The sequence below is a fragment of the Myxocyprinus asiaticus genome, chromosome 36, assembly GCF_019703515.2.
Source record: "Myxocyprinus asiaticus isolate MX2 ecotype Aquarium Trade chromosome 36, UBuf_Myxa_2, whole genome shotgun sequence".
Taxonomy (NCBI): Eukaryota; Metazoa; Chordata; class Actinopteri; order Cypriniformes; family Catostomidae; genus Myxocyprinus; species Myxocyprinus asiaticus.
The window spans coordinates 17326627-17349324 of record NC_059379.1 but is presented as its reverse complement, the minus strand read 5'-3'; the positions used below and the strand labels follow the sequence as shown (position 1 = coordinate 17349324).

General features: G+C 40.4%; 1 protein-coding gene across 6 annotated transcripts in view; it reads left to right on the top strand.

Annotated features, from left to right (window-relative positions):
* Positions 1-21974, top strand: part of LOC127426980 (helicase SRCAP-like) — a 39903-nt gene extending 17929 nt beyond the window's left edge. For 5 of the 6 annotated variants that reach the window (XM_051674221.1, XM_051674223.1, XM_051674226.1 and 2 more), the window contains 19 exons: positions 4822-5014; positions 5238-5374; positions 5568-5754; positions 5942-6111; positions 7028-7179; positions 7291-7506; positions 7711-7875; positions 8046-8213; positions 8866-9168; positions 9338-9501; positions 9863-10173; positions 13634-13836; positions 13959-14128; positions 14269-14465; positions 14612-14726; positions 14816-14935; positions 15084-15263; positions 15386-15469; positions 16210-21974. In XM_051674221.1, coding sequence (XP_051530181.1) covers positions 4822-5014; positions 5238-5374; positions 5568-5754; positions 5942-6111; positions 7028-7179; positions 7291-7506; positions 7711-7875; positions 8046-8213; positions 8866-9168; positions 9338-9501; positions 9863-10173; positions 13634-13836; positions 13959-14128; positions 14269-14465; positions 14612-14726; positions 14816-14935; positions 15084-15263; positions 15386-15469; positions 16210-20349 — 7375 coding nt within the window. In that variant the 3' untranslated portion in view covers positions 20350-21974. The remainder of the gene's footprint in view (positions 1-4821; positions 5015-5237; positions 5375-5567; positions 5755-5941; positions 6112-7027; positions 7180-7290; positions 7507-7710; positions 7876-8045; positions 8214-8865; positions 9169-9337; positions 9502-9862; positions 10174-13633; positions 13837-13958; positions 14129-14268; positions 14466-14611; positions 14727-14815; positions 14936-15083; positions 15264-15385; positions 15470-16209) is intronic. The other variant, XM_051674225.1, reaches the window with a different exon arrangement.
* Positions 21975-22698: the final 724 nt, after the last annotated feature.

The window sequence follows — 22698 nt, the reverse complement described above, 5'->3', positions numbered from 1 at the left end:
CAGCCTTATTCCAAAATTGATTAAATTCATTATTTTCCTCAAAATTCTACAAACAATACCCCATAATGACAATGTGAAAGAAGTTTGTTTGAAATCTTTGCAAATGTATTAAAAATAAAAAACGAAAAAAAAATCACATGTACATAAGTATTCACAGCCTTTGCTCAATACTTTGTTGAAGCACCTTTGGCACCAATTACAGCCTCAAGTCTTTTTGAGTATGATGCTACAAGCTTGGCACACCTATTTTTGGGCAGTTTCTCCCATTCTTCTTTGCAGGACCTCTCAAGCTCCATCAGGTTGGATGGGGAGCGTCGGTGCACAGCCATTTTCAAATCTCTCCAGAGATGTTCAATCGGGTTCAAGTCTGGGCTCTGGCTGGGCCACTCAAGGACATTCACAGAGTTGTCCTGTAGCCACTCCTTTGTTATCTTGGCTGTGTGCTTAGGGTTGTTGTCCTGTTGGAAGATGAACCTTCGCCCCAGTCTGAGGTCCAGAGCGCTCTGGAGCAGGTTTTTATCAAGGATGTCTCTGTACATTGCTGCATTCATCTTTCCCTCGATCCTGACTTGTCTCCCAGTTCCTGCCGCTGAAAAACATCCCCACAGCATGATGCTTCCACCACCATGCTTCACTGTAGGGATGGTATTGGCCAGGTGATGAGCGGTGCCTGGTTTCCTCCAGACATGAAAGTTAAATCTTTGTTTCATCAGACCAGAGAATTTTGTTTCTCGTGGTCTGAGAGTCCTTCAGGTGCCTTTTGGCAAACTCCAGGCGGGCTGTCATGTGCCTTTTACTGAGGAGTGGCTTCCGTCTGGCCACTCTACCATACAGGCCTGATTGGTGGAGTGCTGCAGAGATGGTTGTTCTTCTGGAAGGTTCTCCTCTCTCCACAGAGAAACACTGGAGCTCTGTCAGAGTGACCATCGGGTTCTTGGTCTCCTCCCTGACCAAGGCCCTTCTCCCCCGATCGCTCAGTTTGGCCGGGCGGCCAGCTCTAGGAAGAGTCCTGGTGGTTCCAAACTTCTTCCATTTACAGATGATGGAGGCCACTGTGCTCATTGGGACCTTCAGTGCTGCAGAAATTTTTCTGTACCCTTCCCCAGATCTGTGCCTCGATACAATCCTGTCTCGGAGATCTACAGACAATTCCTTGGACTTCATGGCTTGGTTTGTGCTCTGACATGCACTGTTAACTGTGGGACTTTAAATAGACAGGTGTGTGCCTCTCCAAATCATGTCCAGTCAACTGAATTTACCACAGGTGGACTCCAATCAAGTTGTAGAAACATCTCAAGGATGATCAGTGGAAACAGGATGCACCTGAGCTCAATTTTGAGTGTCATGGCAAAGGCTGTGAATACTTATGTACATGTGATTTTTTTTTTTTTTTTTTCGTTTTTTATTTTTAATAAATTTGCCAAGATTTCAAACAAACTTCTTTCACGTTGTCATTATGGGGTATTGTTTGTAGAATTTTGAGGAAAATAATGAATTTAATCCATTTTGGAATAAGGCTGTAACATAACAAAATGTGGAAAAAGTGAAGCGCTGTGAATACTTTCTGGATGCACTGTATGCAGATGGTATAATATAACATTTTTATTAATATTTGCCTTTTTATCATTAGACAAGACAGTTAAGTTATGGGGAGCTGTTGAGGTGAGAGAGGGAGAGTGATATACACGAGCACTTTAAAATTATGATCTGCACGTCTGCCGCGGCTTTGATTTGCGGACCGTTTAAATGAGACTGTTGCACACTGGTCTATTATTGTGGTAACACGATGGCACATAACAACAAAACTAATTGTGATTGGTCGTTTACATGTCTCGGGTGGCTCCTTCACGTGCAAGCAGGTGGACCGATTTATTGCCTCGCCGATATATCGGTCGACCCCTACTCTGTATAAGTTGCAATGACAGAGATTGCAAAAAATTTACAAAAGCCATATCTATTTATAACAAATGTAACTCAATACTAGATACAAATAAACAGCTTTTAGTTTTTAGAGTAAATCAATATGCCTGTATTCATTAATGTTAGCAACTGTCTATCTGTGGATATTTCTGATATTTACAAACCTCTTTGCTCTGCACTAATTATCTGGTTCGCTGACTGAATTGTTTTACTATGAGTGTGATGCAGTGTAATCCTTAACGAAAACTAAATAAATAATTTTTTGTTAACTAATAAAAATAAAAATATAAGTGATTGGGAAAAAACTGAAACTAAACTAAAATACTTTTTCATAACTCCCAAACTAACAACAATAAAATAATCTTGAATTAATTTTAGTTTTAGTTTTTGATACACAGTAGGGTGAATATGGGCAACCTTTGGATATGTTACTAATTCAAATACCACATAACCTGGCATTATAGCTTTTTAAAAGGCTAATCATGTCTCCTACCTTAATCAAAAGCAAAATTAAGAAATACTCAAGATGGGAAGTTGAACCTTTAAATACCAAATCTCAGATTTTTTTTCAGGCAGTATTGGTAAAGTGGGACAGAAAAAAATATTGTATATAAATTTTTACATCGCATAATTTTTCAAATAATTTTTACATTTTCTCTTTCACATTATAATGCATCATGTAACATTTACAAACATTTAGTCAACTTTTACTATTTTATAACCTTAAGATTTATCTCAAATTTCTTTACCATTGCTTTTCCCACCGGTGGTCATAAAATGAACTCTGCCAAACATTCTGATGAAAAATCTTCAATTTAAAACCACAATAATTTAATTGTTTACTTGCCAAAGATTAATTTAGTTATAATTTTCAACAATTTAATGAAATATAGTTGAAGTCAGAAGTTTACATACACTAAGGTTGAAGTCATTAAAACTCATTTTTTAACCACTCCACAGATTTAATATTAGCAAACTATAGTTTTGTCAAGTCTTTTAGGACGTCTACTTTGTGCGTGACAAGTAATTTTCCAATAATTGCTTACAGACTGTTTCACTTTTAATTGACTATCACAATTTCAGTTGGTCAGAAGTTTACATACACTAAGTTAACTGTACCTTTAAGTAGCTTGGAAAATTCCAAAACATTATGTCAAGCAATTAGCCAATTAGCTTCTGATAGGAGGTGTACTGAATTGGAGGTGTACCTGCAGATGTATTTTAAGGCCTACCTTCAAACTCAGTGCCTCTTTGCTTGACATCATGGGAAAAATCAAAAGAAATCAGCTAAGAAAAAAAATTGTGGACCTCCACAAGTCTGGTTCATACTTGGGAGTGATTTTCAAATGCCTGAAGGTACCACGTTCATCTGTACAAACAATTGTACGCAAGTGTAAACACCATTGGACCACGCAGCCATCATACCACTCAGGAAGGAGACACATTCTGTCTCCTAGAGATGAATGTAGTTTGGTGCGAAAAGTGCAAATCAATCCCAGAACAACAGCAAAGGACCTTGTGAATATGTTAGAGGAAACAGATATACAAGTATCTATATCCACAGTAAAATGAGTCCTATATCAACATAGACTGAAAGGCTGCTCGGCAAGGAAGAAGCCAATGCTCCAAAACCACCATAAAAAAGCCAGACTACAGTTTGCAAGTGCACATGGGGACGAAGATCTTACTTTTTGGAGAAATTTCCTCTGGTCTGAAGAAATAAAAATGGAAGTTTTTGACCATAATGACCATCGTTGTTATGTGAAAAACTGAGTTTAAATGTATTTGGCTAAGGTGTATGTAAACTTCTGACTTCAACTGTATATGGATAAAATGGGAATCAAGCAGCTGTCCCACTCTACCCATCTTCACCCTATTATAAAATGTGAATAATTTACCATCCACTCTAATTAAACATGAAAATGCCTCTAGATTAAAGTAACCAGCACCACCGCTCCCAATACGCATATTATGCAGTCTGCGTGGGGCACCAACTCCCTAAGGGTGCACCATCTCTCACCATAAGGGAACACCAGAAACTCCACCAGCTGCCTTTACTCATGTTATACGTTATTCAAGGACTCAGTAGCAGTCGTGGAACACACCCTCCACTTGCACTTACGCACCCCACCCCGTCCGATAATCGCAACGCTCTGCATAGGGCATCAATTTTGCCAGCGGCAGCACTGAAAGTAACACGAGACTGGCCTGAGAAATTCAGTGACGTTAAGACATTTTAAATCATACCAGTAAACACTTTAGCTTCGGAAGCCATTAAATACTAAAACTGAAATAAACACTGAAACTAGAAAATACTGAGAAAACAAAAATGAAACTAAAACTAACCAGAGAAGTGTGAAAACTAACTAAAACTAAATTGTAATGACAAATTGAATATAAAATAGAAATAAAAACCAAGTTAAAAATCCAAAACTATAATAACCCTGTTGTGATGAAACATAATTTTGGGGTCTTGTTGCATTTGACAGCGGTCTAGAGCTTGTTACAACAATAATATTATGATGGGACAGAATATTTAAGCTGATTACATGAAGTACATTTTAAAGGCAAAAAAAACTCTAAATATGGAACTTTAAAATGCTTCTGCCGTCTTTATGACTGATGTTGTTCATCTATTTGTGTGTAAGCAAATGTGTTTTGCTGTGCGTGTTTTGGACCGGCTGACATCAGTTACTTATAAATTGTGTAAACAAGTCGCTTCGGTCTGTACATCACAGGGCCTTTCAGATGACTGGAGAAAAAAAAAAACATATATTCCGGAAATTTTTTTATTGAAGTATGTAAAAGTTTTATTTGGAAAACCCAATTAGTACAGATCTTGTGTTGGGGATGTAATGGGTTTATTTACTATTGCACTTCTCGATTCTCTGTTTTTCTTAGTCAGAGGCGATTGTTGCTCACAGGAACACCTCTCCAGAACAGTCTAATGGAACTGTGGTCTCTCATGCACTTCCTTATGCCGCATGTCTTCCAGTCCCATCGTGAGTTCAAGGAGTGGTTCTCCAACCCACTGACTGGCATGATTGAAGGAAGCCAAGAGTACAACGAGGGCTTGGTCAAACGGCTTCACAAGGTAGGAGCAGCTCAGCACAGAGTTTGAGTTCATGGAAGCTTTGTTTTATTTGATTAATGGCATTTCTGGAAATGTGTATCCTACAGCAGAGCAGTTCTCATAATCCTATCTGGCTGTTTGCTTTAATTTTATTGTGGTTTGTTTATTTTTAATATTACAGGAAGGCATATAGTAATTTGGCTTTAAATAAGATTCCTGTATCTCTCTTCCTCTCCCTCTGTAGGTGTTAAGACCCTTTCTCCTGCGCAGAATCAAAGCAGATGTGGAGAAACAAATGCCCAAAAAATATGAGCATGTTGTGCGCTGTCGACTATCCAAAAGACAGCGTTTTCTCTATGATGACTTCATGGCCCAGGCCTCGTAAGTGTCCAGGGAAAACAGATGTGGGTATGACTGAGGGGGAAAAAAACAGGCTTTTTGACTTTGTTGATGATAACTTCACTTCCAAACTCATGCCTTTGACAATTGAGTGGCTCATATTGTTCAAACTACAGATGAACATAGAGCTCTCCTAATTTTTGTCTATTTTTTTCCTTACATCACATACTCCTAGGACACGAGAGACTTTGGCAAGTGGCCACTTCATGTCTGTGATCAACATTCTAATGCAGCTGCGGAAAGTATGTAATCACCCCAACTTGTTTGATCCAAGGCCCATTCAATCTCCCTTCATCACAGAGCCCATCATCTATTCTACTGCCTCACTGGTTCAGCAGGCTCTTGAAACCTCACCTTTTGAAGTATGTACTAAACCTTAACAATCCTGAGATTTAATTTGTTCCTCTGTAACTTTAAATATCTTTATCTGGGAATGTTTTAGAAATGTCTTCAATAAGTTCAGGAAGTACAGTTTGTCCCCCTGTTTTTTTCTGTTCTGGACCCCAGGAAAGATTAATAAAACCTTTTTTCTTTTCATCCTTTCAAAAGCGCTGTGATTTGTCCTTGTTTGACCTGGTTGGTCTTGAGCGACGTGTATCTAGATACCAGGCAGATGTTTTCTTCCCTCAGAGGAAAGTGACACATCATCTTATTCAGGAAATTATGGACTCCCCTAATCCTCATCCCAGACCAAAGCCTCTTCGCATGAAAGTCAACAGGTGGGTCTACATTATATTTGTATTTTTTAATAATTAAAAACACAATCCATCAGAATTATCTGTATGCTTGATTTAAAGGGATAGTTCACCCAAAAATGAAAATTCTCTCATTATTTACTCGCCCTCATGATATCCCAAGTTTGTATGACTTTCTTTCTTCACCAGAACACATTTGAAGAAAATTTAAAAAATATCTTAGCTCAGAAGTTCTTTAAAATGCAAGTGGATGGTGATCCGATTTTTGAAGCTCCAAAAATTACAGTCAGCATAAACATCATCGATATGACTCAAGTGGTTAAATTAATGTCTTCTAAAGCGATACGATCACTTTGGTGCGAAAAAAGATCAATATTTAAGTACTTTTTAAACCATCGCTTCCGGTAAGCTTCACGAGAGGGTGATCACGCGGTCTCTCGTGTCGTATTACCGTTGCCATGATACGGATATAATCTTGCGTTCTCATCTTGGTTGAGATGTCCAGGATGAGCACACAAATGCACCATTGTGAGTAAAGAAACAGATCTAAACCAAAACCATTGAAGCTTCTGTGCAGCGTTCCCCCTACACTGTTGTAAACAGTGCTGCTCTTCCAGCTGTGGCGCATGTCCATCAGTTCTCGCATTTCAAATGCCAATGCGATTTACGTTACAGGCACACACGCCTTCTGACCGGAAGCCTGATTTAGAGTAAAAAAAAAAAAAAAAAGTACTTAAATATTTATATTTTTTGCACCAAAAGTAATTGTGTCTCTTTAGAAGACATTAACAGCTGGAGGCGTATGGATGACGTTTATGCTGTCTGTGGTTTTTGGATTAACTATCCCTTTAAATAAACGGTAAATTTTGTATGATAAGGCTAGGAGTGAAGTTTGGTAATGTTATTATAAAATATTCAACATGTGTTTGTTTCTCTGCAGGATGCTCCAGCCTCTTCCTAAGTCTGATGGGTGCTCCACAGTGAACAGCCCACGGCCCATGTGTCCCACCACCACTGCGGTTCAGATTCCAAAGCCGCCTCTAATCACAGAGGTCAGCAATTCCCAGGCTCCCTCCCAGCCATCACCTCAAGGTCAGCTCAAGGGGCCAAGCCTCACATCCTGATCAGCAAGTGACTCGCATGTGTAATTACTTGCGTGTGATCGTGATACTGGAAGAGATTTACTTTCTACTCCTGTTTCAGTTTGCCCTGTTACTCCTGTCACTGCACCGAGAGCTCCAGTGGGTCCTAGCACTGTCCCGGCCAGTGCTGCAATTAGGCCTCCAGCCCCCCACCCAGTGACTATACGCCCCTCAGCACCCTCTAGTGTCCCAGCTGTGGCCACTCCCCCTCAGCCACCAAGCAATCTCCTTACTCAGCGGGTTCTTCTCAGCCCAGACATGCAGGCTCGGTTGCCATGTAAGTTCATTTCATCACTCTTTAATAACAAACCAATTGTTTCGCTGTTGTCTCATGGTGATACGACTGCACAATTAATCAAAATAAAGTTGCGTGAGATGTTACATATTTCTTGCAGGTCAAAATGCAATATTTGCTAAAATAGTTGTAATATGATTTTGCAAACCTAATTGGTGTATTTTCATTTATCCTTCACATGTACAGCTGGAGAGGTGGTGAGTATTGCTCAGCTGGCCTCTCTAGCTGGCCGGCCAGTGTCGTCCTGTCAGGGCAGTAAACCTGTCACCTTCCAGCTTCAGGGCAACAAGCTTACACTCTCTGGGACTCAGCTGCACCAAGTACCTGTGCCTAAACCACGACCCATCCCAGGTAAACACTCCCTACTATGTGAAAAATCATAAAAGGATAATCTGGTTGTAGAAATGATCCACCGCCTGCTAAGGATAGGTTTCGCTTTTCTCCTGCACGCCTTCAGTCTTTCTGTGAGTGTTTGGTGCAGTCTATGGCCTAACCCTTTCTTCTGTGGTTGTGCCCTTTAGGAAATGTAATGCATCTGGTTTCCAGTAGTGGGCAGCACCACCTAATTAGTCAGTCAGCTCAGGTGGCAGTTCTTCACACTGTTAGTCAGTCAGGTAGCAGCTCAGCAAATCCCTACCCAGCCAACACAACCTGCTCTGGAATAGCAATACCTTTCACAGCTACTCAAGGTACTGGTGCTGTCCTTGAGTTTATCCTTGTTCGGGTACAACCTGTATCCTGGGTACCAAACTACCTGTTACTCTGCAGAGCATGTGCATGGCTATTCTGGAACTGGTTCTTTTGTTTCTGACTGCATGTGGCAGCATATTCAGATGGTTTGTTGGCTACTAACTTAAATACTTATGTTGGATGAGAAGGTTTTTGAAATCTTCAATGAAAGTTAAAGACAAAATAAAATGTTAAGGCACTTCGGTTAATCATAAATTGTAGAGGGCAGATTTGCAGTGGTTTTGTTTAAGTTTTTATTTATTTGTTGATTTATTTTATAAAGTGAGGTGGGTTTAACATTGTTTTTTCTTGCCAGAACTACCTTTTATATTTTTCATGATTTATTTCTCATTTCTCATATTTAAGTTTTTCTGTTCCTCTTATGTATGCAGGTTGAACAATCTTTGGCATGCTCATCCAAACTCTTTTTGCTTTGTGTCTGGCTTAAAAATACAAGACTAAAGAATTATTTGATAGTGCCAGACCTGGTATTTTGATAGCTCTGCTACTGTAATCCATAGTCTGGTGCCCAATCTGACTGACATTTCTTATTTCCTCTTTTCAGGATGAAGTTCTTGTGTAGTAACTAAACATTCTCTTGTTTTATTTCAGTCCCATCATCCATGGTAAGTGGACCTGGAATTGTAAAGATTGTTGTTCGCCAGGCATCAAGTAAAGAAGGAGGATCGGTCCCCACTCTGGCTGTGCCTCCTTCTCCTCGTCCTGCTCCTCAGTCAGTCACCCTTCACCCCCATGGCACCCCAAGCCCTGTTCTTAGAGTGCCCACTTCTTCACAGCCCCCACAACGGCCTCCAGTTTATGCTGCTCCACCCCGAACTGTTGCTTTATCTCAGACTCCACCCACCCGCCCTGTGTTGAGAGTCGTACAGGGAACAGCACCAAAACCAGAACCAGGTTAGTTGAGCACAGATGTTGTTTTCAGTGTTTGCTCAGTGTTGAATAGAGGTGTTTTTGTGCAGAAGTTTAAGCAATATATTAAAGCAAAAAGTCATACCATTATCATTATAGTAGAACAGTTATGCTCAATTGTAAATGTAATTGCATTAACCCACTCTGTTTGCAGTAGCGAAGGTGAAATCATCATCAGGATGCGAGGACAGTGGTAGTGATGTTATTACTTTGCGCATGAGCACTTCTAAGCCTGCATCTTCATCTCAGAGCAGTGGGTCAACATCTCAGCGTCCCCGCATTCAGCCGCCACCTCCACCACTATCCCCTTTCTACATGGTAATAAATGCTGCCTTTATCTTAAAGTACACTGTTGATTAATCTCTGTTTTTCTCACTGTCTTCCTGCTTTCATTGTGTTTTCACATTTATGCATCTTAAATACGAACTCAAATGGAGCATAGTAATAGTTTCATCTTCAGGCAGCCCACATCGAAGGGTTTGATGCTTTGCAAATGTCTCAGAACATCTCAGAACACTAGCATAAGTCTTGTAGTGCATTTAGTTCAGAATAAAATACCTCCTTGCTAAAGTATTTCAACTCTTTCTATAGAAAGTTTTTGTAACTTTATATTTGTATACAAATTTGGTGACCTAATTGTTATTTAGCTTCACTTACTTGTCACTTTGGTCTTTGTCAGTCATGGCTTGCAGACAGCCAAAAGGCTCAACGAGATGGACGAATCTCTCAAATCATTCGCATCAACGATCTGCACTGCACTGCTAAGCCTGCGTATGGCCGTGAGGTGCTGGACTTTTTAACCTTCCTCCCAGGCCCTTGTCCATCCCCAGCACGTCCTGTTCTGGACAACTGGACTTTCTCTGGTTACAGCTCCTGCCTCATTGCTCAATCACACCATTACAGAGATTACCTGGAAAAGAGTGAAGCCCTGAAAGAAGCCATCCATAACTCAGAGGAGAGACTTAAACATCTCTCTGAGGTCATGGACAGGTATGTCTCACAAACATCTCTTAAACCTCACATACAGTAAATAAAGCACTAAAATGTATTTAATAAATGTAGCATCAAAATCTAATTTTAGTGCGTCACATTTTAGTGCATACATAGATGATTATTTTGCTGGCGATATTTACAATGTTGCATAATTTAACATTTTTGTTTGGAAATTATGTTTCCTAAAAAATGTGTCATTAGATTTGTGATCATCATTTGTCTTGTAACTCGTGAGTGTTAAGATAAAGATGTTTAAATGGTGTCTCTTTAAACTTGAGTCGAAAAAATATTAGAGTTTACGATTCATTACATATTAAAAGAAATCTGATTCAGTGATTAGATTACATCATCACTCAAATGTTCTGAAGTCTCTGTGGGGTAATATTCATATATTAAATGTTTTAGTATATATACTGTGACGGCAGAGAAATTTAATCTATACAAGTTATTATTAACAGTAATACAGTGCTGTTAAAAAGTGATTTCTTCTGTTTTTGTGTATATCTCATACTAAATTGTTTTAAAAATTCAAACAAAATCTAACATGACAAAGGTAATCTGAGTAAACACAAACTACAGTTTTTAAATGTTATTTATTGAAGCAAAAAAGTTATCCAATAGCAACTGGGCCTGTGTGAAAAAGTATTTACCCCCTTAGTTACTAAATCCCCAAATCTATGAAACTGCATTCATAATAGGGTTCAGCTGGACTAGACACCCAGACCTGATTACTGCCAGCCCTGTTCAATCAAATCAGCACCTAAATAGAACTTTTTCAGCAGCATGAAGTTGGGTGAAAGGTCTCACCAAGTAGCACACTATGCCAAGGTTGAAAGAAATTCCAGAAATGAGGAGGAAAAGGATGATTTAAATGCATTAGTCTGGGAAGGGTTATAAAGCTATTTCAAAGGCTCTGGGACTCCAAAGAACCACAGTGAGAGCCATTATCTCCGAATGGAGAAAATTTGGCACAGTAGTGGCCAGTTTTCCAAAATTCCTCAGAGCACAGCAACGACTCATCCAGGAAGTCACAAAAAAGCCAAGGACAACATCCAAGGAACTGCAGGCCTCTCTTGCATCAATAAAGTCACTGTTCATGACTCCACTATCAGAAAGACACTGGCCAAAAATGCCATCCATGGAAGAGTGGCGAGGCAAAAACCACTGCTAATCCTGAAGAACAGTAAGGCTTGTCAGAATGTTGCCAAAACGCACCTTGATGATCCTCAAACCTTTTGGGAGAATGTTCTGTGGACTGATGAGTTGAAAGTGGAACTTTTTGGAAGACGGGGTCCCATTACTTCGGGTGTAAATCAAACACAGAATTCCACAAAAAGAGCGTCATACATACGGTCAAGCGTGGTGGTGGTGGTAGTGTGATGGTGTGGGGATGCTTTGCTGCTTCAGGGCCAGGGCGACCTGCAATAATTGAGGGAAACATGAATTCTGCTCTCTACCAGAAAATCCTAAAGGAGAACATCCGGTCATCAGTCCGTGAGTTGAAGCTCAAGCGCAACTGGATTATGCAGCAAGACAGTGATCCAAAACATCCTCTCAGTCCACCTCTGAATGGCTCAAAAAAAGCAAAATTAAAGTTTCGGAGAGGCCTAGACAAAGTCCTGACTTGAACCCAATTGAGATGTTGTGGCAGGAACCTAAACGGGCAGTTCATGCTCGAAAACCCTCCAAATTTGGCCGAACTAAAGCAGTTCTGCAAAGAAGTGTGGGCCAAAGTTCCACCACAGCGTTGTGAAAGACTGATCTCCAGTTATCGGAAGCGTTTGATTGCAGTTGTTGCTGCTAAAGGTGGCACAACCAGCTGTTAAGCTTAAGGGGGCAGTTAGTTTTTCACATGGGTGATGTAGGTTTGGATAACTTTTTGCTGAAACTGTTTTTGTGTTTACTCAGGTTGCCTTTGTTTTATGTTATATCTCGTTTGAAGATATACAACAATTTAGAATGGAAAATACACAAAAATAGAAGAAATCATGAAGGGGCAAATATTTTACAGCACTGTACTTTGGCTGTTTCATATTTTCACGTTTCCTTCTACAGTAAGGAATTGATGATCTATGCTGACATTTTAAAGTTTACATTAGAGTGTTTGGTCAGTCAAAAATCTTAAGTTTGTATAAAATAAATCTTTGAAGAAAATTATGCTGCTTGTATTTTTTTTTTTTTTTTTTTTTGAGTTTCAAGCTGTTCACCACTTAGTTTTTATTGTTATTGTTAATGATTAAATGAGAAAATTTACAATAATGTGTGTGTGTGTGTGTGTGTGTGTGTGTGTGTGTGCAATTATTGCTCTGTTATTTTGCTGCATAAGGATGAAAATGATTAAATATCATTCTTTCATGCGTAGGTTTAGTGTCGGTGTGGAACATGTGCCTTTCATTTCATCATTTTTAACTGGATTTTTACTGTTTTATTTCTTGCATTTAAACATTTGTAATCTACTTGGCAACAGTGGCTGTTTGGTTTCTCTGATCAAAAAAAAAAAACAATCACCCTTTTAAGCCACTTCAGAGCATATACATACATATCGAGATGTAAAATAGGATGAACTTATTTTATGCATATACACCAATCAGCAACAGCTTTAAAACCACCTGCCTAATATTGTGTAGGTCCCCCTCGTGCCACCCCGCGTCTCAGAATAGCATTCTGAGATGCTATTCTTCTCACCACAATTGTACAGAGAGGTTATCTTAGTTACCGTAGACTTCGTCAGTTCGAACCAGTCTGGCCATTCTCTGTTGACCTCTTTCATCAACAAGGCATTTCCATCCACAGAACTGCCACTCACTGGATGTTTTTTGTTTTTGGCACCATTCTGAGTAAATTCTAGAGACTGTTGTGCGTGAAAATCCCAGGAGATCAGCAGTTACAGAAATACTCAAACCAGCCCATCTGGCACCAACAATCATCTATGCGATTATCTAATCAGCCAATCAGCTGTGACAGCAGTGCATAAAATCATGCAGATACGGGTCGAGCTTCAGTTAATGTTCACATCAACCATCAGAATGGGGAAAAAATGTGATCTCATGGGCTGATTTAAGTATTTCTGTAACTGCTGATCTCCTGGGATTTTCACACACAACAGTCTAGAATTTACTCCGAATGGTGAAAAAAACAAAAAGCATCCAGTGAGCGGCAGTTCTGTGGACGGAAATGCCTTGTTGATGAGAGAGGTCAACAGAGAATGGCCAGTCAGATTCAAACTGACAAAGTCTACGGTAACTCAGATAACCACTCTGTACAATTGTGGTGAGAAAAATAGCATCTTAGAATGCTATACTGAGATGTGGGTTTGCGCTGTTTTGGCGGCACGAGGGGACCTACACAATATTAGGCAGGTGGTTTTAATGTTGTGGCTGATAATTGTATATACCAGCCCTCACAGTGTATTTTTGCACTAATGTTATTTAATAAATGCACTGGTTCCACCCCACAGGTTCACTTTTGTTATTCCTCCAGTGGACGCAAAACCTATCACCATGCACAGCTGTCACCCACCTCCCTCCCTTAGACATCAGCAGGCTGTTTTCTCCTCATTTCTATCTTCCCAGCTCTCCCCGCTCACACATACGCTCCATCGCATTCAGTGTAACATGAGGACACATTTCCCTGATTTAAGGCTTATTCAATATGACTGTGGTAAGTATGAAGACCCCAATGTGTACTTTTAGGATTTCATTCTTCATGGTTTTACAGAATTTATACATAATAAATGTATAGTGTTTTGTAGTAAAAAATAATTTTTGGCTGTCTGTGTGTAGGTAAACTGCAGACACTCCACCTCTTGCTTAGAAAGTTGAAAGCAGGATGGCACAGAGTCCTCATCTTCACTCAAATGACTCGCATGCTGGATATACTTGAGCAGTTCCTCAACTACCATGGACACATCTACTTACGGTTGGATGGGAGTACACGTGTAGAGCAGAGACAAGTGAGTTACAATACTAGTCTAATAGTATTTTGTGTGTATTTGTGACTTTCATTCCACTTCACTTATGCAAGCAGAACTAAATATATGAGTACTTTTAGAGTTTGTCTCTCAGCTGTTTCATACATTTATCTACCTCTCAGGCCCTGATGGAGCGCTTCAATGCAGACCGTCGCATATTCTGCTTTATTCTGTCCACCCGCAGTGGAGGTGTAGGTGTTAACCTGACTGGAGCGGATACAGTGGTGTTTTATGACAGTGATTGGAACCCAACCATGGATGCCCAGGCTCAGGACCGCTGCCACAGAATTGGACAGACGAGAGATGTCCACATCTACAGGTAAAGGCCAAACCAAGAGTCCTGTGAACACATTTTTTCTCACTGTAAAATTTTTATTAATTTTTGATTACATATTCAAAAGAGTTGGTTAGTGATAACAGATTATGGGAGCACATTTTATTTTTCAATTGTTCTGATTTGTTAAGGCTAATCAGCGAACGCACAGTTGAAGAAAATATTTTGAAAAAGGCCAATCAAAAGAGGATGCTGGGAGATATGGCTATTGAAGGTGGAAACTTCACCACAGCCTTTTTTAAGCAGGTATGGCTTAATTTAGTTTTCCACAGAACAGTCATTGTCTGGGTTTACATTGTAGACAAATTGATTAAACCACTGTCTTGTTCCCACAGCAAACTATCAAAGAGTTGTTTGATTTGTCAGACGAAGAGAGGAAAGAGGCTGAGTTGAGTGTGCCTCAGTCAGATGATGATGAGTCCATAAATAAACAACAAACCACCATTTTGGAACAGGTAAATAATAGTCAAATGATTACTTCTTGTTTGTACTTTATATTTTTATTGTACAAATTTGCCTACATTTTTGTTTGGGCAGTTGTGATGAGTGTGGCATGGAATGTATTTAGATGTTTTTTTTTTTTTTTATGTATTTTAACACCAGGCCCTGTGTCGAGCTGAGGATGAAGAGGATATAGTGGCTGCATCGCAAGCCAAGGCTGAGCAGGTAGCTGAGCTTGCAGAGTTTAATGAGAACATTCCTCTGGATGATGGTGACAGCAGAGACCAGGAAGAGGAGGAGCTCTCCAAGGCTGAGCAAGAAATCGCTGCCCTAGTTGAACAGGTAGTCAGGATTTTCATGCTTTCCTTATAGGATGCTTAATTAGAATGTGATTTCCAGTTTAGGGATCATTATCACAATGTACCTTTTTTGCACAAAATTTCAATTGCCTCTGTTTTGAACAGCTCACTCCCATAGAGCGATATGCTATGAATTTCCTTGAGGCTTCCCTTGAAGACATTTGCAAAGAAGAGCTGAAGCAGGCAGAGGTAACTATTAAATCAGTATCCCAGCTTTGATGCTATTTTTTGTTGTTGTTGCAGAATCAATTTATAGCAATTTATATATATATACACACACACACTACCAGTCAAAAGTTTTGAAACACTTGACTGAAATGTTTCTCATGATCTTAAAAATCTTTTGATCTGAAGGCATATGCTTAAATGTTTGAAATTAGTTTTGTAGACAAAACATAATTGTGCCACCGTATTCATTTATTTCATTATAAAACTAAAATGTAATTTAAAAAAAAGTTTTTGAAATTGATGACTTGGACCAAATAATAAAGAAAAGCAGCCAATAAGTGCCCAACATAGATGGGAACTCCTTCAGTACTGTTTAAAAAGCATCCCAGGGTGATACCTCAAGAAGCTGGTTGAGAAAATGTCAAGAGTACATGTCTGAAAATTCTAGGCAAAGGGTGACTACTTTGAAGATACTAAAATATAACACAGTTTTGATTGATTTTGGATTTTGTTTAGTCACAACATAATTCCCATAGTTCCATTTATGTTATTCCATAGTTTTGATGACTTTACTATTATTCTAAAATGTGAAAAAAAAAAGTATAATAAAGAAGTGTTTCAAAACTTTTGAACAGTAGTGTGTGTGTGTGTGTGTATATATGTGTATATATGTGTGTGTATATATATATATATATATATATATATATATATATATATATATATATATATATATATATATAACATTTCTCTTGACCTCACAGGAACAGGTTGAGGCTGCAAGGAAAGGTTTGGACCAGGCAAAGGAAGGTTTGAAACTGCATCAGTCATCTGACAGCGAAGAAGAGGATTGTCTACTACCAAGTACTGAGGAACCAACTTCTGCCCGCCGCCCTCGCAAACACAAAGAGAAAGGTGCTCCCTCAACAAGGGTCAGCGGCAGGCTTAGAGGGACACCTGCTGATGATATGTCCTTTACACAGCCATCCCCAGATAGGGAGAGAGGCAGACAAGGGGCTTGGATTAACTCTGAGCCCAGTATTAGCCAAACCCCAGGGTTCAGCTCCACACACATGTCACCCTTACAAAGTGAAGTGCCTGAGAAGCTTCGCAGTGGTCTGCGAGGTCGAGGGGCAACCAAAGAATCTGTGTTCCCCACAACAGCAGAAAACCAGAAAGTTCAAACCAGCCAGCAGCTCTCAGATTCAGCAATCTTGTTCCCTGCAATGCAGGGTTCAGATCCAAAAATCAGATATGTGCCACCCTCCCACCATTTGCCAATCTCCCCATCAAGCTCTGTGCCTTCAGCTGCTGGATCTCCTGCAATGGACAAAAACTCAAGTGTGCACCAATCCTCTTTTTCTGCCTCATGCAGAGAGGACAGTGAAGAACATGGGGGAGAGGCATTGTCTGACAGTAATCAGTATAGTAGGCGAGATAGAAGAACATCTGCATCTTCAGACTCCATCTATTCCCAAGAGCATCAATCTGAACAGGATGGTCAGCTTTCCCTTTCTCCTACGCTGGCATCACCTAACTCTCGTTCACCAAGAAAGCGGCAGTCCGCTGAAAGTGAGATCCTCAGAAGCCTTCCAGAAGATTCTCCATCAGCCAAGGTACTTCGGAAGCTTCCAGGTCGCCTAGTCACAGTGGTTAAGGAGAAGGAGCCAAGGCGGAGACGGAGGGGAATGAGTGGAAGTGGAGGAGCACATACTGAAGGTTCATCAGAGGAGATTGAACAGGCGGAGGCAGTTCAAGACCCTGGCTCTCACTCTTCTGATGGAGCAAGTCAAACTGTTAAAGACTCTCCTCCCATATCAATCCCCACATCCTTAGCTTCCTCCCCACCACCACGAGAGCAAGAACAGGTCTCCTCTCCATCACAGTCTAGTACAGGGAGAGGGCATCACCCCTGTTCCCCAACACACCATTCATCAGACATGCCTGTTCTGCGCAACTTACCAGTGCGTCGGAGGCTAGAGACAGAGTCTCGAATGGCTGCACAGTTAGGAGAGCAGTTTGCAGGTAGATGTAGAGGGTTGGATAAGAGATCTGCTTTGTCACCAAAGAAACAAGATACTAATTCAGACAAGGGCAATGTTTTAAATTCCACTGTTCAAAGTGACTCAAATGTGATTTATCCTATACCAGTGAAGCGCAAGAGGGGCAGACCTCCTAAAATGCCCCCAATGGCACCAGAACTTCCAGAACAGAATATATCCATAACCCAAAAAATAAGTCTTGAACAGAGTCCACCTCACTCACCAAAACGGAAAAGGGGTCGTCCCCGTAAAGACTCCACCTCAAGGACAGCAGCAACTTGTAGTGCCGAACAACAGCTAGACCCAGCTACAAGCTCATCTCCAACTTCTACGGATGCTTCCTTTTCCCAAGAGCCTAACTTGTCAATATCCGATATTACGCCTGTGACTTTGTCCACTGATAGCAAAACCCCACCAATAAGCTCTCCAACTGTCAACCCCACTTCACCCTCAAAAGCTGCTGAATTGTCATCACCTCCTCAACCAGATTCCCAAACAAACCAAACCACTACATCTGTTTTACTATCATCTGTGCTCGGGAACTCTCAAAATAAAGCTCAGTCTACATCAGAACTTTCTTATAGTGATACTTACACCAGTCCGAGCCCCTTAATTGCATGCATTGTCTCTCAAACTAGTACACTTAAAACTCCACACAGCACTTCTACAGCAAGTATCTCTCAGAACAGTACAGCTTCTTCCGCTACACTACAGCTTCCAACTCCTTCCGAAGAACCTTTAGCTAATATAGTCCCCATCCATGCCCAACAACATACCATTACTACTGTATCTGTACTCTCTCGGACCAATCAAATTACTGCACCTTCAGAAATTTTAACAGTCTCTGGCGCAGATGTAGAAGCTGAACATAATTCTCTCACTGCTAATCAGAGAATAGATCATTTGCAGCACTCAAACCCATCAACTCAAGTGGCTTCAGAATCTTTAGACAGAATTAATATAACTGCAGGCTCTCTACAGGCCTCTGTAGAATCCAGCTGTAATACAACTGTATCTTCTGCCCCACATCAAACATCCACCATACCCATTCCTGTACCTGCTTTGACTTCTGGGACTGAGCCAGAATCTTCTTCATTTAAGACAGTGGCACCAGAACCCTCTGTTACACCTACTGTGTCAACGGTTGTCCAGCAGTCCATACCTAAGCCTGATCAAACATCTGCTCCTCCCTCACATCATCAAACTACACCAATACAAACAGCAAAAGATTCAACACATTCTTCACTCACATCCAACCAAATGCCTTCAACTTTTGTACAGTCTCCATCTTCCCCTAAGCAGACAACAACCGAATCTCTGCCCACATCCAACTATAGAGATGCAGATTCTTCTCAGCCCATGGAGACTGTGGCTGATAATTATGAAGGCCAAAAGGAGGAGGTACTAACAGAGCAAACTGAAATGGACTGCATTGGTGAGGATGATGCAGGAGAAAAAGACAGTGTCTTGTCTCAGCCAAAAACAAGGAAAATGGATGCCTCAGTCTTCGATATTATGACCCATGATGCTCTTGAGAGTAATGTACCTGATAAACCATCAGAGGAGGACAGTCATAGAGAAGACAAAGAGACCAGAACTTTGGCCAAAAAACGAAGCATCAGTAGGCAAAGCAGCCAGGAGTCAGTTTGCTCCTCTTCCCCATCTTCTGTATCTTCCTGTGGCACAAGATCATCTCGATCCAAAAAGGCTGGAGAGGGTATGAGGCCAGCAAAAAGGAAAAGGAAGGATATAAAGTCTGAAAATGAGAAAACAGTGGAAACACCTGCCCAAAAACACAAGTCCAACTCTTCCTCTTCTTCAGACTCAGAGGACTCTAATAGCAGAAATAGATGTCTAACAAGATCAGCCCAAAGGAAACTGGAGAAAGATGGCAAAAATACTAAAAATGATGAGACTAGTGAGAGCAAGAGGCAAAAGGGGAGGTCCGACAAGAAGGGTCAAACCACCAATACAACAGAAGTGGACTCAAGTGGTGAAACCTGTTCAAGAGTAACCCGGAAATCCACAGGCCCACAGTCTGTCTCTCAATTCAACATTTCGGCCTCCCCTGAACCTGAGGTACTGGGCAAACGTTGTTCAGCCCTTAATGCTGCAGCCAAGCTTTTGGCCATGAGGGTAAGAGGACCAGATACACCCAGTCCCAGCCCAAAAGTTAAGGCTGCTGGACAGAAAAACAGGCCACTTTCCTCTGAAAAGAGCAGTAAACTCAAGGGTAAAACAGGACAGGACTCTCCCAAGACACATAACAGTAAAGCAGAGATTGGTAGACAAACCCCAAATCAGTCATCTGAATCACCTCAGTCCTCTTCTGCTGCCCGATCCACTCGGCAGCGACCGGGCAGCCTTGTACCCCCTTTGGAATCTGAAAGAGTTAAAAAAGAGGAGAAGAAAAAGAAATGTGATCTGAAGGAGGAAGGTGACAATGAAAATAGAGAGACCAGGTCTTCAAGAGGTCATAGTGCCTGTAGTAGTGTAAGCAGTGAAAGAGGATCAGGCAGTAGCAGAAGTCGAAGCAGCAGCAGCAGCAGCAGCCAGCGGACCCATAGTCTGGGCTCAGAGAGTACAGAGCCCCCCCGCTCTCGTTCCAGAGCACCATCGTCTGGTAGTGATACAGAGAGAGGCAAAAGGATTCAGAGGATGAGTGGTGGAGGAAGAGGCAGAGAGAGCAGAAGAGAGAAGAGGTCCCAGAAGCATGACAAACCTGAACTGAGTGCTGGGTCAAGTGATGGGACCCCAGACAGGGTTCTCAGGAGTGTAGCTGCACTGGCAGCAGCTCAGGCACGTACTCCAGCCAGTAACACACGCTCTTCATCCTCTCAACACCGACACTTTAAGACGTGATAGGCAGAGGATATATTATCTCTAGGTGTAAACAAGGAATTAGATGAGAACTCCTGAGAGGAGAGAAGGCAGATTTTATGGATTCGAGGAAAGGGGATCAATTTCGTTGAAGTCCATTGTTTAGCTGTATGAGAGAAGACCGAAAAAAGAGATGTTGCACATTGTGGTTTAATCTGACCTCGCCTTTAATGCTCTGTCAGCTATCTTAAGCCATTTACAGCGTGGAAAAGGTCTATAGAATCAGACCAATGATGATGGAGATTTGGTCACTTATTTAAAAATGTGTCCTAATAATTTGATTAAAACAAGATATTTCACCCTACCACTAATACTTTGGAACTTCGAAGTAGGTGGGAAAGAGGCAAGATTTATTATTTGTTCACACTATGTACTGTAATCATAAAGACTGGAAGATTATGTAAAGTACATGTTAGAAGATTGGTCGCATAGATTGTACACTTTTTACAGAGTTTACTAGTGCTGCAAACGGTATTGATGGGGAAGAAATTGATTGGAAGAAATTAATGCTACATTTAACAATTTAGTGGGGATTGTACAATTGTAAAGTTTTTGACTGCTGCGTTCTGAAAAATGTTTGTCATCTGTTTTGACTACTGTTTGTTTCAAGTCAGTTGATAAATTAAGAAAATTCTTTATCTTCCAGGGTATGAAGAAGAGAGCAGGTCTTTGAGGTTTTTTTTTTTTTTTTTTTTTTTGGCTGCACTATGCTGGAGTATCTATTTGCTTGGATCACATGTCTTATGTAATGTCTCAGTCCATTATTTTTAAATTCTGATGCTGCCTGCTTTTCCCCATTTGCACATCTGAAATGTGTCCGACATTGGAATGCATTGTAATGTAGGTTCTTTTTTTGGTGAACTTTTCTTTTAGAACATCAACATGTCAATACATCACCTCACGCTGCATTCTGTAAGATCTTTGCGTGTCTCTTGAGCTTGTGATAAATATATTGAAATTTGCTTGTCATTTGCTTTATTAACAGTACAGAAATTGGAGACAACCTCTTGTTAATTTTCTTCACTCTTTCCCAAAGTGTTAGTCATTATGATCATCTTTACACATTAAATTGTATTCTCAAAGACAGAATCTAAAATGAGTTTGATCAAATGAGAGTGCCTGTTGATCCATACAAGGGGTCCATGTTAATTTATAGAGGTTTGGACATCTGTAGTGCTTTAAGTGTAATAAGCTTTTCCATCCTTCATCATAAAAATACATTTCTTGTTTATGTGCAAGTGCAACCAAAACTCCGATCAGTTCATCAGTGAAAATTGCTATTGTTAGCTTTTTTATTTCTGGAGGATTGGTCCTTTTTTATGAAGGGATTGATGCTGGCCAGGACACCCCTGAAAGAACCTCTTAGGAGAAAGATTTTATTGCTGAGAATTGGCAGTCAAGTGAGTTGCAAGATAGCTCCTTTTGCCATTTTTGGACAGAGAGATGTTTTGAGGGTATTAGTAGAATATGGTGATGGTCTTATTTTCATTTTGATTTGTCTATTCTAATTTGTTACATTCCTTATGTTCCCTTGTAATTCCACATTGTTTTACTTGAAAGATTGAAACAAAAATGTAAGTTGAATAAAAAAGACCAAAAATACACAATTTGCTGTTGTTTTCATTTGCTTCATCTTAAAACTTAGTCATTATATTAAAACACAAATTTCCATTGAGAACATCAAGAATATTTGGGGAATGGACATTGGGGAACACATCATATTGAATTTTCCACAGATGAAAGCAGTGCTGTGAGGGATAGACTTATGCTGCATCCAAATTTGCTTACTGGCGAGAGCAGTGGCGTAACTACAGGCAGTGCAGGTTATGAAGCCGCACCGAGGCCCGGGGTGAAAGGGGGCCCGCAACTGCTGACAAAATGGAACATTGGAAATGACAACGGGCCCGATGGGCGATGAAAATTACAGGATGATGATTTCTGGATGGCGAAAACGACCATGTGGACAGGTGCAATTAATGCCACTGGTCAGGCATGTGTACTGCTTTTGATGAAGAACACTTTTCTTGGACAAATAGTGCTGTGAAAAATTATTTGCCTGATTTCTTCTATTTTTGTGTATTTTTAGTACTAAATTGTTTTATATTTTCAAATGAGATACAAGAAAACAAAGGCAACCTGACAAAATACAGTTTTCAAATATATATATATATATATATAAGCAAAAAAGTTATCCAACACCTATATCACCCATGTGAAAAACTAACTGTCCCCTTACACTTATTAGCTGGTTGTGCCACCTTTAGCAGCAACAACTTCAACCAAACACTTCTGATAACTGGAGATCAGTCTTTTACAACGCTGTGGTGGAAT